Genomic DNA, 16,242 nt, shown 5'->3' on the forward strand with positions numbered 1-16,242 from the left:
TACTGTGATATATTAAGTGACATAAAATGTAAGCTCTTAGGAAGATTCCCTACATAATAAGCATGTAATACCTACTGCTTTTTAAAATGAGCACTAGATCCAGCGCCTGGCTTACATAGCAAACATGGAATAAATAAGTAATTGCACAGATGCGAAAAATGAAGATTTAGAAATTTCTTAAACTTTTGTCGTTTTTAAAATGATGGCTACCTGCCTGAAATTTTCCTTAGATTTTCAGTGAATGCAATGTTTTCCCCGTCTTGTATCACTTCCCCACATTTTTCTCTTGTCAGTTACCATCATGCCGCTGTGAAAAACACAAGTGCACAAAAGTCTGAGAATCTACACAACTTACTCAATTAGCGAGATCAAACTATTTGTCTCTTTACAAAAATTCCATTTGGCCCCCAAGTTTAACGTAATACCATTGGTTTAACGTCTGTCTGGGCCCACCAAAACACCTCGGTCTGTTCTGAAATGGAATGCTTCAATCATGACCGAGACCCACGCCTGTGTCCTTGCTCAGTACCCAGAAAGATCAATTCTCTTAGCCAAAGGTTCTGCCTTGGGGCCAGGAAGCTTGGGGTGCCTTAGTGCATGGCCGCATGATCGACCCATCTCAAGAGCCTGACGTAGCAACCTCTCTGTTGCTTTATATTGATTGTAATTTTAATTTTCTGATTTTAAGTATGTCTTAGTGTTACATCGTTCCTCCTTTCTTTCTTTTTTTTTTAGTCATCTGCTTATAAGTCGTAAATAGGCTCTGTAAATACTAACCAGAAATAATTTAACACAAATTTGACCGTAGGGTGGCTTCATGTTGTTAACAGTTTCCATTTGGGAAGGAGGTAAGGCTTTCTGTTATATTTCTTTTGAAGCTTACAAGGTGAGCAAAGACAAAGACAGCCAAATAAGGAAATCAATCATTTTAGGTAACAGAAAAAAAGTTCTTTTTCTTTTTTTTTGAGATGGAGTTTTACTCTTTGTCGCCCAGGCTGGAGTGTAGCGGCGCAATCTCGGCTCATTGCAATCTCCGCCTCCCAGGTTCAAGGGATTCTTTCGTCTCAGCCTCCCGAGTAGCCGGGATTAGAGGCTCCCACCACCACGCCTGGCTAATTTTTGTATTTTTAGTAGAGACAGGGTTTCACCATGTTGACCAGGCTGGTGTCGAACTCCTGACCTCAGGTGATCTGCCTGCTTTAGCCTCCCAGGGTGCTGGGATTACAGGCATGAGCCACCGTGCCTGGATGAAAAATTCTTGAGAAAAGTTTTTGATGACATTATAGTCACTGCATTAAGCAGTTTCTTCTAAAACTTCTCTCCTGCATTTACAATCTATGAGTCTTTAAGATACGCAGAATCATACCCAGCTACATGCTACCGCGTGGATGAGCTTGAGGACATTATACTAAGCGAAATTCTGCTAAGCCAATTGCAAAAGGACAAATACTGTATGATTCTACTTGTATGAGGCTCCTGGAGTAGGCAAATTCATAGACACAGAAAGCGGAATGGTGGATGCCAGGCCCTGGGGGAGGAAGAATGAGGACGTGTTGTTTACGGGTACTGAGTTTCTATTTGGAATGATGGAAACGCTGTGGAGATGCAGAGTGGAGACCGCCATCCAACATTGTGAATGTGCCTGACACCACTGAACTGTAAACTTAAAAATGGCTACAACCGTCAATTTCATTTTACGTGTATTAAAAAGTCCCCCAAAATTGTGGCTGGCCTGTCCATCAGCAAAATGTCTTTATTCCTTAATTACGACAACTCATTCATAGGCTGACCACTGCTTTTCTTACAGTTCTGTTTCTTACACTAGCGAATCCCCTAAATGCCAAGTCGGCTTTCCTTCAAACTGTATCATGTATGTGTCAAATGAGATCTCACGCGAAGGTCTTCATGCTCAGTTTCATTATAAGTGTACCTATCCTCCCCACAGTGAAGGACCTATTGCTAGTTCCCTTATTTCATTTTCAGTTCCGTTAGGAAAGTTTGCATAAACATGCACATGTAATCAGTTATGCATGGTGAGCCATAATGAGCTTTGGGGGCAGAGAAAGTCAATGGTTTGGCTGTTGTAAGAATGTGTGGTGTTAATAGGTCACAACCTATCTGTTAAATAATTAACATACTGTAGGATTATAAGAAAAGGTAATAAGAAAAACAAGGCCCTCTCTTCCCTCACATCAGCAATCTTTCAAAAGAGGAATCTTTATTGAATTTGTCTTTTCTTAAACGAATTCCGCTCTGTGGCCTAGTTCCTTTTATTCTTCAAACTGTTCTCAGCCACATCTGTGGAATTCTGTATCAGCGATTGTGAAGCCAGCTGTTGCTGAAAGTCTTTTACTTAAGTTGAAATTAAGAACAGATTTGAGGGTCGTCTACCTGCTGTGAAGTCCTGATGGAGTTACCAAAAACTGCAAATGGTGAGAAGATGTGACTGCCATTGCTTGAATGGTTAGTACGGTTTCTACAAAGCTTTCGCCTCCGTTGCAGAAATAGCCTTACTCTGTGATCCAAGTTTGTTATTTGTTAATGTCATCTTTAGTGTTATTCAAAATATATGCACAAAAATCAGTAAGAGAAAAATCTGTGTTGCAATAACAATAGTGTATGGGTCAGCAAGCATTTTTTTTTTTTTTTCTGTGTGGAAAACAAGGACAGATTGTTAACAATGCTGGTTCCGTGGGAAAGTTCTTAAGATTTCTGCCACTGTGAAAATGAGTAAAGCGTTCTCTGTCCCACATGTATGGGTCCATTTTGCACCCAATCTTGAGTCGATGCATTGCGAATTATTCAGCAAACTAAAAATTCAGGCACAATTGCATGTTGAAGGCATGTTAGACTTGAATACAGAAGAGGGAGGAAGACATTTTCACAAAAGTGTTTCAAGCAATGTGCAAGTCTCAAGCGTGATTAAACCTAAGCCACTGTAGTTTGACCTCCAGTTATCCTGTAAATAAAAGACCCCACAAGAGAAAGCTCAGTAAGAAGCTATCTCAGTGCAAACATGGGAGACTCTGGGTGAAGATCACATTCGAGGTGATTTCTTTTGTGTGCGCGTGTGTGTGTGTGCATGTGTGTTTGTAACAAATGTGTATGAGAACTGAGACAGTTTCCTAAATTAAGATTAAAAATATTCTGTTAGGTAAGTTTAGATTCAAGCAGTCTGAAACCACTTCATAAAAGACTCTATTTAAAAAATAATTGTAATTTTGCCACAACATCCACAAAGGGGATTATCCTGTGTTAAATTTCATATTGATACATCCTTGCTCACAGGCTGTTTCTTCCTCCTCCATATTCAAATGCAGTATAGTCTCTGAATTGTTTAGTTCCATGAAAAGAAAAGATTTTAGGGAAAAAAAAATCTCCAACACATTAGGATTAGTGTAATATTTTTGAAACCATCAGTGATTAAATAGTCAATTTCCATTTATACACAAAATAGTTACCTATTCGAAACAGTACAAAGGCAGTGAACAGCTGTACTCCTCCTAAAACAGTCTTTACGTAGGAACACTTCTTGATAATTTAAAGCAAATTTATCCCTAATCTACTCTGAAATCTCTAAATTTAAGTTGGTTCAGAAAACAAAAGATTGCTCCTTAACTTAGTTGCATAATATAATTCTTCTTTCTCAGATATAATTTAGAAAATCCTAATACATTTACACAAATAAGATTAATATTATTTACTGAGTGGCACACCCAACTGTCCAATCAAAGCACTTACATTTTTGAGCATGAATATTTAATACACATTTTTTAGTTTGACTTAGATTTTATGCTATAGTGTAGAGAGTTTCACTTCCAGCTTTCAGGCACTCAAGGCCTATTTTTTGGTGGGGGAGAGGGGGCGGTGGGAGTTCTTTTTGGTTTTTACTCCAAACTATTTTTTTTAATGGAAGTCCTCAAGAACCTTTCTAATCTAAATGTCCTCAGTCACTCCATAACCATTGAACACCATTTCATCAAACGTTGAAAGGAGTGGAGTCCCAAAGGCTGAACAAATAATTCATTAGATAATAGCAAGGGAAAATGTTTTTCCCCCATTTATTTCATTAATCAAAATTATTGCCTGTTATAAAGTTATAAATAGAGGGTGGGAGGGGGAAATGAGGAGATGGGTACAAACACCCAGTTAGAAGGAATAAGTTCTAATATTTGATAGCAGATTAGAGTGACTACAGTTAACAGTGTATTGTGTATTTCAAAGTAGCTACAAGAGAGGACTTAAAATGTTCCCAAGGCATAGAAACAATAAATACCCCAGGGGATGAGTACCCCGAGTGCCCCGACTTGATCATTACACACTCTATGCTTGTAAGTAACAAATACACGTACCCCATACTTGTGTAAAATATCACATATCACTAAAAGAAAACAAGTAGCCCAAATCAACCACTAACATTCAACCATTCATACTACTGACTTTGCTCCATCCAAATATCATAATTTACTTAAACATTTCAAAATAGGAGAAGCTCTCCTCGGCCATTTCAGGGGTTTATATTATGTATACAACCAGTGTCCTTAATCCCTAATGGTTACTTTAAGTGTTTGAAGTTTTAAAACAGTTGAAATGTTGGCAATGCTAAATGTGGTTACAGGAACAGTATGGAAACTTGTATTAAACATTTGATTGTTATGCTTTTTTGTGTGTGTGGAGGGAGCTTGGAATAGCGCATTGACACATGGACACCCGCCAGTGACTAGTGTGCAATCAATGTGAACACGTTTCGATTGTCAGTAGTGAAATGAAGTTGGCCCTCCAGCTGCCATTTTCTAGGCCTGCCACACCAGACACCAGGACTTAACTCCTGCCCACCCATCAAATTACATTCTCAGATTTCGCATGCATTGTAGAGAAATGTGTAAGAAAGGAAATCGTTTAAAAGCACAATATTATTGTAGACAGACAATGCCCTGAGTGAAATCACATGTGGGACTTCAGACCGGGCCCTAAGCCGGCTAGAGAAAGGAGGCAAGTCATGAACATTTTACAGTTTTATGTGAGAGGTTTGGAAGTCTTGCTCACCATTCAGTGATCTACCTTGTCCATTTTCAACACATGGTAATAATTAGTGCGAGATTGTACTTTTAAATAGACCCAAGAATGCAGATGAATATAGGTTTATAGCACTGACTCACATCCATTCCAAAATCCTACCAAAAAGCTATTAAAGTGTCAAGCCTTCAAATTTTAATCTTTGTTGTTACCTACACAGACATAATAATATGTGTATCAAGCCACTTACGCCTATGTAATTAATTGAATTTGGGGATACTCTGCGCATTTTCACAGTGAACTGAAATGAATGGTGGGCACGTCAATACTTTTCGGTGACTCAGGCTTAAATGTGATTGTTCAAGAATACATCCCACTTCGGCATTCATGCTGAAGCCAGCAACAATTGTCCGTGACCTTTAACACGCCTGCTCTCCGAATCGGCGCAGATCGTTAGTTACCGGGAGCTTACATTTCAGGACTCGCGGATCCTTCATCGCAGAGGTTCTCGCCTGTCTTTCCGCCTGACTCCTCCCCCCGACCCCGACACACAGACACACACGCACACCCAAAAACATCACACGTGCAGAATGGCCCCGCGTCTGATCGCCAGCTTTCGGGCGCAAGCCCTTCCCTTTGCAGCGCGTCCAGAGTAGTTTCTTTTGTAAACGCCCTAAGTTGGGGAGGGCCGCGGGCTGCCAGGGCGGCGGGTGTGGGGCGCAGAGGGAGACGCCGCCGCGGAGGTAACCGCCGGGATTGCAGCGCTGATTGCCGAGCGGAGCCACGTTGGGCGTCTTGGACGGAATCCACCTCCACTGCGGAGTTATCACGAGGAGAAGGAGAACAATATGGCCAGGAGCCTGGTGGGAGAAGATAGTGTTACCCTCCGCAGGGCAGGCCGCAGCTCCCCGGGTCTACGTCACCGGCGGTGAAGGGGCGCTCGCCCTCGCGCGCTGCGACCCGCCCCTCCGTTCCCTCCTCCCCCCTCCCCCGCCCGCGCGCCCTCCCTCCCCTCCCCCCCCCTTGTACCAGGAGGGCATTTGGAGTCACGTTAGGATTTCTAGTCCCAGACCCAACTTACGACAACTAACTACTGCCCGTGGGGAGTAGTGAGGTGAAGAAATGAAGTTTTAAGAACAGAAAAATAAGAGTTGAACTTTCAAGGCTGCCAGTAAACAGCCCCTTCATTTTTAAATGGCCATGTGGCAGAGCCGCTGTTGGAAGTCCTTCCAGCAGGACCTCTGTGACCCTCGATATCAGGACTTAATGTATTGATCCTGCATCTGAACACCCCCAGAGGCGTCTACCAGGAAGTTGAGTGAAACGCACACGCCACCCCGTGTGTCACGCACACGCACCTGGGACCCCCGAAAGGGTGTCCCCGTCTTCGTCCGGGTGGGGCGCAGTGCCCAGGTGCCCGCCAGCGGGACCCGCATCCCGAGTACGTCTGCACGTATGGATGCGCGTGTGCGCGCGGAAACGGCCTCCGGGAGCCGGAGCTGCCGCAGCCTTAGACCTTGACGGGGGGTGACCACCGGCCGCTGGGATCGCGGTTCGGTGCTATTAGGGGAGGAACCAGCTGTGTCTGAGTCACTGCGAGCCTCCAGACTGTCCCCGCAGTGTGGCAGAACTTTGTGCTGATGAGACAATAGTGGAGTGTGCGTTTCCTACAGGGCAGACCATTCCCGGGCTGGGGGAAGCCTCCGGCCTGCGCCGGGCCGCGGGCGCCCGGCCCCCTCCCCGTGCCGCGCAGTCCCCCGAGCCCGGCCGGCGCCGGGGACCCCGGGGGCCCGGCGCGTCCGGGGCGCGCGCGGGCGGCGCGGGGAGGGGGCCGGGCGCGTGGAGGGCCCCGCGCGCCCTCGCGCGTCCCCCGCGCCCGGGCGCAGCTGGCGCGGTCGGTCTAGTGCAGCGCTCGGCTCCGCGCCGCGGGCGCTCGGCTTCACCTTCAGATGCGCGGGGCGTGCGCGTCCTGCTCCCCAGGCACGCCGCCTCCCCGCCAAGGTAGGGGCCGCGGGCTGGGGGAGGGCTGCGCCGCAGGGGCCGCGGGCGGGCGGTGGGCGCGGGGCCCGGAGCCTCGACGTGCCCGGGATTCCCGTGTGCGCCTCTGGGGGGGGCGGGGAGGCGCCGGGGAGGGGGTGCGCCGGGGAGGGTCCCCCCGGGCACGGGGAGGGCTCCTTGGCTTTCCCTGTGGGTAGTTGCTCTGCTCTGCAATTCCAGGATAGGAGAAGATGCAACTTCGGGCGGCGGGGCGAGCGCCCGGGAGGTGGTTTTTACCGCAGTGGAGGGGCGGGGTGGGGGCCGGGGTGGGAGCGCGGAAGAGGCTCTGGCTTTGTACACTTCGTCAAAGGCGACGCGGGAGGAGGGGAGCTCGGATGCGCTCTCCATCCATTAGGAGACAAAGAGCAAATTGCCTTACTTTAAAGTAAAACGCTCCGGCTAATGAAGGTGGGTGATGGGGCTGCGGGCCTGAGGAGCCGCTTCAATTATTAAGGGTTTGGCGGATGGGATCGATGCCTGTGGGCACCGAGCGCTGCTGCCTAGGGGACGCGTTTCCCAGGAGCGGGGGGGCTTGTTTTTCGCTGCCCCCTCCCCGGCTGCTTGCTAGTCTGGTGGGAGCTTCTAAGTGACCCTAACGTTCAAGAAGTGAGAGGTCCTGGAAGGGAAGTTCGGGCGGGGGTGGGGGTGGGGGCGAGGGTCTGGCACGGACTCGGAGAGGGGTGGGCAGGGACTCCTCGGAGCTGTGCCCCGCCGGGTGCGGGTGGGGGAGGCCTCGGTGGCGAGATGAACCCGGGTGTATGAAGGAAGAATGCGGTGGGGTGTGTGTGGTTGGGCGGGAGGTGGGGGAGGCGCCTCCGCTGCCATTTCCAGGGAGAACTAACAGACTGGATAGTTACGATCAGTATTTAGATTAAACCGCCTCGTCAAGTTTTAAAGAAACTTTGTATGAATAAGTTTGTTACCCGGCAGCCGAGTGTGGTTTTTAAAAGCAGCAGTTGATGGAGGAAGGTTGGTGTGCGCCGAGGAAAGCCAGTGGACCCCCGCAATTAGGAACCAGAGGGAACCAGCCTTTTACCCGAAAAATGTGGGTCTGTAAGTCAGCCCCATCCATTATCAGCGTTAATAAGCTTCCCGCAGCAGCCCGGGATCAGACCGGGAGCTCTGGGGGCTGTGTGTGTGTCTTACTCATTCCGCTGATAAAGAGTCACTGGGTCTCCGGGTGTGCAAAGATCAACTTGCGCAGCCTTCTTTTTTAAATATATTCATTCTGTGTTTTATTTAATCCAGATGCACAAAAAGCCATTTGCTGCTTCATTGTTGGTTTATATTTTTTGAAAAGGCGACTGGTGTAACCTGTGGAATTTGAAATGCAAATAAAAGCCTGTGGGAGTAGAGGCAGAACAGATCAGCATTTATAAAGTGGAAAAGATTTAACGTCTTTGAAATCATTGCAGGGGAAGAAACTGGAGGGGGAGTGTGATTTTTCAGGGAGTCAATTGTGACGTCAGGTCTTTTTGGAAAAGATGTTATTTTTAAGGTCTGAAACCCGGGTAGGTAAAGTGCTTACAGGAAAAACAGATTACAAGATTAACATCTGTTAACATGATCGTTTATCTCCAGCCAAAAATAGGTCAGTTCTTTCTTAAGGAAACACGATTGCTGGCGCATGCTTAAATAATAAAATCAAAACGACGAGTTCATAAATTATGAACGAGTTTTGGTTACAATCTGACCTGTGAAAAACATTTTTTAATTTCGAGATCAATGGAAGGTCAAAGTCCCTCTTCGGTGTAGAGAACAACTCTTTCCCCTGCGTCGGCCCCTGGCCCCCCTCCCCCCCACGGGATGACCCCTCCTTCTTACTCGGAGCTCCCTTTCCGCCTCCACTCCCATCGTTAATTTCCCTTTCCATCCTTTGTGGAAGTACAAAATATATTTAAATGGATATCGTCTGACGCCTCCTTCCTTAAAGAAGGCAAACTCCGCGCATATGGCTAACTTTCAGAGCTCTGCTGTTGTTTTACCATTAAATGAAACCGTAGGGAGGAGAGGAGAAGAAAAAAAAAAAAAAGGAAACAGCTTTGCGAAGTGTCCCTGCCCCCTGGGCGTGAGTGACGGTTCTGCTGGCCAATCCGCTGCGGCTTTCTCCATCCCGGAGGTAATTTGGGGTGTGAGTGTGTGTGAGCGCGCGCGCGTGCATGAGCCCATGTGTCTGCACACTGAAGTCTGGCCAGCCCCGAGCATCCGCAGGCTTCTGCATTTGCACAGATGTGTGATGTAGACGTGGACACGCTTTTATGCGAGTCGGTTCGGCTACATGGGCACGCAGCAGTCCCCACCGAGCGCCTCCCCCTCCGAACCTCCTGTGGAGCATGGGATTTAGAAGCACTTTCGGATTCAGGTCGGAACCTGCAGCAGCAGGGGAAGAAAAGAGGAGCGCTGTGATTGTTTCTCAGCAACTGGGGACTCGAAACGTGCGGTTTCTTTGGCCTCGCCCCCGGCGGGCGCGCCCTGGTGCGTTTGCGGTCCAGGTGATGGAGCCCACTCGCCGGGGCAAAGCGAACGGAGAACGCGGATTGCGGAAACCAATGTGAACTCCGCAGAAAAGTGAAGGGCAGCGTGTGTCTTCCAACTTCACATTTTATTTTCTCTCTGGGAGTTGCTGCTTAGTCCCTGGCAGATTCTAGAAGGTGAAGCGCTCGTGGCCAGTGGAAGTTCAGCTGCCTACCCACCTCCTGGACGCTGCGCCCTGGCCGCGCCTGTCCCGCACAATGGGCGTCTTCACGGGCAGAGCGCGTCACCGGCCACCCCACGCTTGCAGCTGACTGACTGTGGCACCGACTTTCCCAGGAATATCGGGAGTGATGTGTGTGGCTCGCGTAGTACGCACCTCGGGAAGCGTACGGACCCGACCTGAGCCTAGCAGCATCTCTGCGTAAACGTTGGAGACGCGGTGTCTTCCGGGAGCACCGCGGGGTGGCTGTGCCTGTCTACCCACCGGGATGGGGATGATGCAATGGAGGGGTTAAGGACCCACGTGCCCATTCCCTCCCCGGAGAACCCCTGCAAGGAGACCCCTGGGAGGGACCTCGTCCACGCGCGGATGTGCCCGGCCACCAGGCCGCACCGAGGTCACCCGAGGGTCCGTGGGCGACCTTCGTCCTCCCCTTCTGCAAGAACCAAAGTCGGTTACAAGGTAGTGTCCGACCCCGCGCCTTCCCTCCCACTCGGGCCATTTCCGCCCCCCGACCCGAGTTCCACCCGATTCTGCCCCTCCCCAGGCTCAGGAGCTGGCGGAACCGGGACTGGGCAGCCCCAGGAGGTGTCGTTGGATTAAATCATTCCTATTTCGGTGTGTTTGAGCTGCAGCGGCGCTGGGCCTGGGGTGCGCGTGGCCAGGGGCCGGGGGCGGGAGCGCGGGGCGGCCCTGTGGGCTGGGGGCGGGCCGGGGGCGGGCCGGGGGCGGGGGGACTCACCTGCCCGCCCCGGGGTGGGGGCGGCGGCCGCTTGTTGCTGGGCTGCCAGGAGGAGGGCTGTGGGCGGGGCGGGAAGGGGCGGAGAAGCGCGGGGAGGGCCTGGCCCGCCGCCCCCGCCCCCCGGCGCCCGCCCCCCGCCCCCCGCCCCCGTCATGTGGAGTGGACGTCACACGCCTTCCCTGTAACCCAAGAAGTGAAAGAGACGGGGACCCACAGCCCAACTTCGCACCACAACAAAGGCGGGGGTCTGTGCAGGCCGGGGGGCGGGGGCGAGCGGGGCGGGCGGTGGGAGCCGGCGGGGGCGGGAGCAGGCCCGGGAGGAGGAGAGAGGGGGCTGCGGGGGGAAGGGCAGGCCGCGGGGTGGGGGAGCCAGCGGATGGGGGTGTGGGGGGCTGGGACCGGGGCCGGGGCCGGGGAGGGGGGCGCGGCCGGTCCGGAACTGGGGTCTGCGCGGGGCGCCGGGCCGGGCCGGGCGGGGGGCCTGCGCGGCAGCGTGGACCGGGCTCCCGGGGCCGAGGCGCGGCGGAGGCCAGGTAATTGGTTTCTATTTTAAACTTCACTTTGTTCTGGCGGAGGTGGGGCGGTGGGAAAGGCGCGGCCCCGAGGATGATTACATAAGTGTTCACACCTGAACAGGTCCTGCGCCCGCGAGCGGATTTGGGGTGGGAGTTGGCGGTGGGCACCCAGGCTCGGGGCGCCTTGCAGGGGGTTGCTGCGTGCGGGTTTTGTGTCCTGCCTGTGTGACCTCACAGTGTCTCGGCGGTAAAGAGGCCGGGATGGCTCTGTGGACTGCTTTTCGGAAGGCCAGATGTGCCCGTGGGCCTTGGGCTGGCCTTCCAGGGGTGTCCCCGGCGTAACAAAGGACGGAGCCCTCGGACTCTCCCGTCCACTCGCTGTGCTGACTTAACCAGCAAGTCACAAAAGGAACTTTAGTGGGGGATCCTACTTACACATACAGCAGAAAGGCATTTCCCTGTCCACCTGCCATGCAGCCTCAAATCGTGATTGAAGGTGATTTAAAAGCTGAGTGATGTATGTTCACCATGTGGCTATAGAGTAAATACTATTAAGATAATGACGGAGGAGACGCAAGGGTGGCTAGCCTCTCGAAAGAAGCTTTCTCAGCTTATTTTAAAAAACACCCTATTAATATGATTGAAGTATTTTGGGTTAGGGATGTGTTACTTTAAAGAGCTAGGCATGCATGCTATTTGATCGGCTACTGCCATGTAAAATAAAAGGAGCTCATTTTATCATTTGTTTGTTCCAGCTTCATTTTCACTTGCATTCTTTGATTATGTCGTCAAGTAAGTGTTATTTATATTTACACAGACCAGCTAGAATTAAATATTCCACATAGCACTGTTGTGCTGGGTCTGAGAACCCCTTACCCCCTCTTAGTAAAACTGGAGAGAGAAGTCGCTCCGGAGCCTGCCATGGTGTCAGGGGTTTGAGAGTTGGGTTACTTGTAGGAGGACATCTTTAGTTTCACGGGAGTGACCCCCATGGCCATCTTGAATGGGCTCCGGGATGAATTGAGCTCTGTGTAAGACTCACAGGTATTTTGGTAATTGAATTTGAATTCTGATGTGTTAAGGTACAAGCATGTCCAGTGTTTTTCTTAATTCATTAGTAGGGCTTTGTTTTCTTACACTTGCTAATTTGAATATACTGAAACAATCAGAGCACATTAACCTTCTAAAAAACATAATCCCAGTGGATCTGTAATAAAACTAACCAAGAGGAATGGGAATGCCTTTCTGAAATGAAACACAACACCAAAATAGCAGGTTTAGTAGGGACAGCTTTCAACAATGCAGAGAGATGTGAGTTCTGCTTATTTTTATTTCTGAAAGCTTTTGTTTATTAGAATAATCTTTCCAAATGGCTTAATTTCCTGAAATACACTAGGTCAAGAATTTTAACTTTGAGAGATGCGTCTGCTATTAATTGTTGCCATCCTGAGAATAGATTACCTCACGGATATTTTCCCATTGTTATTTGTAAACAACCTTCAGAGTCGACTCATTTAGAAATTTCATTTTTTCCTGGAACCCTGAAGACCTACATTTCTAACTTTTTTTTTTTTTTTTTGTAAGATGTTGTCCCAGAGACCAAAATTGACTGAAGGGAATGAGAGAGGTCTTTGAAAACAGGTCACAATGTGAAAAGCACTTTGTCTCCACTTTGATAAATGAAACTTTTAACTCCATTTACCTAACTTCCTCCTACAAGGAGATATTTGAGTTGTATAAGTGAAGCATTTGATGTGATTAAGTTTAGCAACATACGTGAAAAAGGAAAGGAGACTTCTTTAAAGAATACTTTGAAATGAGGTATACTCCAACAGATGGTTTTCAGTCTTGCCAAATGGGGAAAAATGATAATATGACCTAGCAATTTACGCAGAGTTTAGTCATGGATTATTCTTGAAAAACCAGTACTCAGTTTATTGGGTTGTTGTGGATTTTTAATTATCTGTTTTCCAGAATACGTATTGGTCTTATTCATAATTGAAGAGAAGGAATCTTTCAAAAATAATTCGGTGGGAGTGGCTGTAAGTCTGACTGGAGACTGTTTAGAGTTTCAGCTGCATTATACCTTAATGCCGTAGAGATAGGAGGCTGAAATACAAGCTGACTGCATCGTGCAGCAGGGAGCTTGTCCAAACGTGTGCACTTTCCTGTATAATATGCTTGTTTGAGTGTTCAAGACCCAAATTATTTTGTTTTTTACCCCATTTTCAATTGAGGAGAAAAGGACATGTGTTAATTACCTAATTAAAAGCGGTATTTCGTGTATTACTAGATTTCTAACTGAAGAAAGCATTGCTATTAAATGTTCAGGAAACACGTATCAACTTTCTCTTTGGTTTTCAAGTGGCCAAATTTTACTGGAGACGTGTAACTTTCTCAGTGACAGACATGGATTTGATGATTAGTAATAGAACTCTAATGGAAGAAAGTTAAATTGATTTGATTAGGTATCTGCATTATAAATGTTTGAACTTGGAGGTAACATTTCTTCTTCAAAAGCAGACATCTTTCATGCTGTAAATGTTTATACATTTTAGTGCTTGGATAAAGCTTTTCTGACACACTCAATTAGTTCTTTCAAAAATGCATCTCTTTGCTGTCCCGACCCCTCCTCCTCAAAAGTTCTAGAAGCTGTGGGAAAAGTTGAGTTGCCTCTCTTACTGAACGTAGTCCAAGGAATACCCGTGGGTTTGTTCACTGCTCGGGAGCTGGACGTGTGCCGCACCGACTTCCTCAGCACATCCTTACTTCCCTGAATTTGCATTTATTGCCTAACTAGCATCCCGCAAAAAGGCCTTTGCTGGCTGCCTGCGATTTGGCACCTTGGAGCTTCACTTGCAGCGTTGTTAATGGCTAAATGTGAAGGACTAATTTTATTACTGTGTTTAGCTCACAGGGCCTTGGAACCGGCCCCTACTCTGTTGTTGGGAGCTGCATCTCATTTAGATTTGCGTTTTTCAAGTGAATTGTAGTGTCAGGCTGTGCATCCCTTGTGAGGTCTTGAGTGGGTGATGGTTGGAATACCTCTCCCTGTGTGTGAGAGGCACGGGGTGGGGTGGGGGGGTGGATGTGGAGGTTCTCAGAGGCAGATGGAGGTGGGGGCACAAGTCTCTGTTTGTGCAGCAGCGAGTATTTGGTGGTTCAGCTGTTTGGTTAGGTTCCCTTCGGGCTGGATGCTAACTGGTGGCATGAGCTGGCAGTGTAACTGCTCCCTTCGCCCTCCCCTCCTGGGAGCTCTCATCCCCCGTCTTTCCACCTGACTGGCCAAAAGTGTAGTGGCAGCAGCCTATTATCGGTTTGAATGTATCTAGGGGCCATAGGGGAGAGAGCATTTTTCAGATTCAAGTCCTGGCCTTAGTTCTCTCTGGCCCCAGTGAGTTTGGGAGTGCAGGACATTCTCTTTGATGGAGGAGTGACCTCTGCCCTCAGTTAAGACCGCCCTCCCACCCACCATTGGATAAGAACTGTCGAAATCTTAACATTTTCAGGAATTCTGAAAAGTCACAAACCCATTTGAAGAAAAGAATCACATCAAATGTTTATATTTATGAATAATTAATAAAATTAATCTTATGGGAGGAGGAGGAATAAAGAAAAACTATGACTTTGGAATATCTCCTCTGTTCTGTAAAAAGCATCTTTATTTTAAAATTAATTTTCTAACAGTGAAGAATATTTTAGGGGAATGATTTCAAAAGCTGCAAGGAAAGGTACATTTATAGGGGCTATCAGTGCATCGTTTGTATTTGCGATTTCTAGTGTCCACTAAAGCGTGTGAAGGGTATTTTAGATGGACTGGTAAAAGCCAGCAGTTGCAACTGTCTGCTCTGCATTCCTTACGCTCTGCATCTGGCCACACGTGACTTGAACAGCTGAAGCTTCTTTTTCCAAAGCTAGAGCCATCATCGTATTTGTGTCTAGCATGAGATGTTTTCCATATACATACGAATTGTAAAGAAGTGTAATTTGTGGCTCTCAACATGCCTTAAAAGTCATTTCCAAAAAAGATCTGGCATTTAATCTTTAATTCACATGGTCCTGAAAATTACAAAGCAGGAGTAATTAGGAAGGGAGCTATTTTTAGAAAGCAAACATGTAAATATATGTTAAGTAATGACTAAAACACAAGCAGGAGAGTAGGAAAAAACTATTTTAAAAGCAACTATGGTAGGTTTAGATACATTTTACCATATACTGGATTTCAGCTCTGTTAATTCTAGTAGACTTACTTTGTATTCCTGTTTCCACTGCCCCCCAACCTTAGTCAGGAAGTAAATAAAGTCTATAGGATCTCTATTTTTTTTTTTTTTTTTTTTAAGAGACGGGGTTTCACCATGTTGGCTAGAATGGTCTCAATCTCTTGACCTCGTGATCCACCCGCCTCAGGATCTCAAAATATATTAGGCCAGGAAGAGATACATATTGTATGTAATTGTGAAATCCAGGCAGTTCCTCGACTGATTGGTGAAAATGGGATGAGATGTGGGTGTATTTTGTTATTTTCAGACAGAGGGAATCTGGTGTTTTTTTCTTTCAAAACCAGGTAGACAGTGTTTCTTACTGCCCTGGGGAGTTGCTGGTGCTGAGCCTCCAGGATACCGCTGTCCTGTTATTTTCTTGCTTTTTTAGGAGATGGTGTGTTTAGAGGAAGATGTGGTGTTAGTTTTCAGGACATAAAGACTTAAAAATCAAGGCTGTCTATTTAAACTCTGTAATTTCTTGTTAATGGCTGAGAATTAAACATTTTTCAGCACTGTTAACCCTTGAAGAACTGTCAAATCCCCCGCTCTTCCCATGTGAAAGTAAAGGACATTTGTTTAGAAATTATTTTCTTTGTTTCAGAAAAGGGCAACATGTGTCTGTCTTTGCCATATGGTACTATTTAACCTATATTGCATGAGCTGAGGAGACGCTGTGCCTGGGTGTTGATTTATTTCAGCATTCGAGAATGTTCTTTGAAATTTAGTACAGTCAATGATGCATTGAAAGTTGTACAGAGAGGTTGTGTGTGGCTTTAGCAGATTCTTATTCAGTTGATACTTAAGGGTGTCCCGAAAAAGTTTCACTTTTCTCCCCCAGACATTATTTTTGTGAGAAATAGTCTGCCATTCAATGCTAAATGACTGTGTTAATTCAGGAAAACACAGAGTCGAATATGAGTAGTTAAGACTTCTGCTGGTTGCAGTGAGGCTAAGGGCTGGGTGGGTCAGAAGGAG

General features: G+C 47.6%; 2 protein-coding genes across 5 annotated transcripts in view; one reads left to right on the top strand and one right to left on the bottom strand.

The window, feature by feature from the left end:
- Positions 1–4,878: 4,878 nt before the first annotated feature.
- Positions 4,879–6,452, bottom strand: ZNF516-DT (ZNF516 divergent transcript). The gene is given in 4 exon segments (XM_012465374.3): positions 4,879–5,525; positions 5,527–5,615; positions 5,618–5,876; positions 6,375–6,452. Coding segments are annotated over 4 exon segments (516 nt in total). The 3' UTR covers positions 4,879–5,435.
- A 929-nt stretch (positions 6,453–7,381) lies between these two features.
- ZNF516 (zinc finger protein 516) overlaps positions 7,382–16,242 on the top strand; it is a 135,583-nt gene continuing 126,722 nt past the window's right edge. The window contains exon 1 of one of the 4 annotated variants that reach the window (XM_064379010.1): positions 7,382–7,461. The gene's annotated coding sequence lies outside the window, so the exon portion shown is untranslated. Of the gene's footprint in view, positions 7,462–7,869; positions 8,023–9,056; positions 10,211–10,657; positions 10,736–16,242 lie in introns of those variants that run through there. The other 3 variants (XM_064379014.1, XM_064379012.1, XM_064379011.1) reach the window with 3 other exon arrangements.

This window comes from Aotus nancymaae, unplaced genomic scaffold (assembly GCF_030222135.1).
Source record: "Aotus nancymaae isolate 86718 unplaced genomic scaffold, 86718_ANA_hifiasm-v0.15.2.pri h1tg000020l, whole genome shotgun sequence".
NCBI lineage: Eukaryota > Metazoa > Chordata > Mammalia > Primates > Aotidae > Aotus > Aotus nancymaae.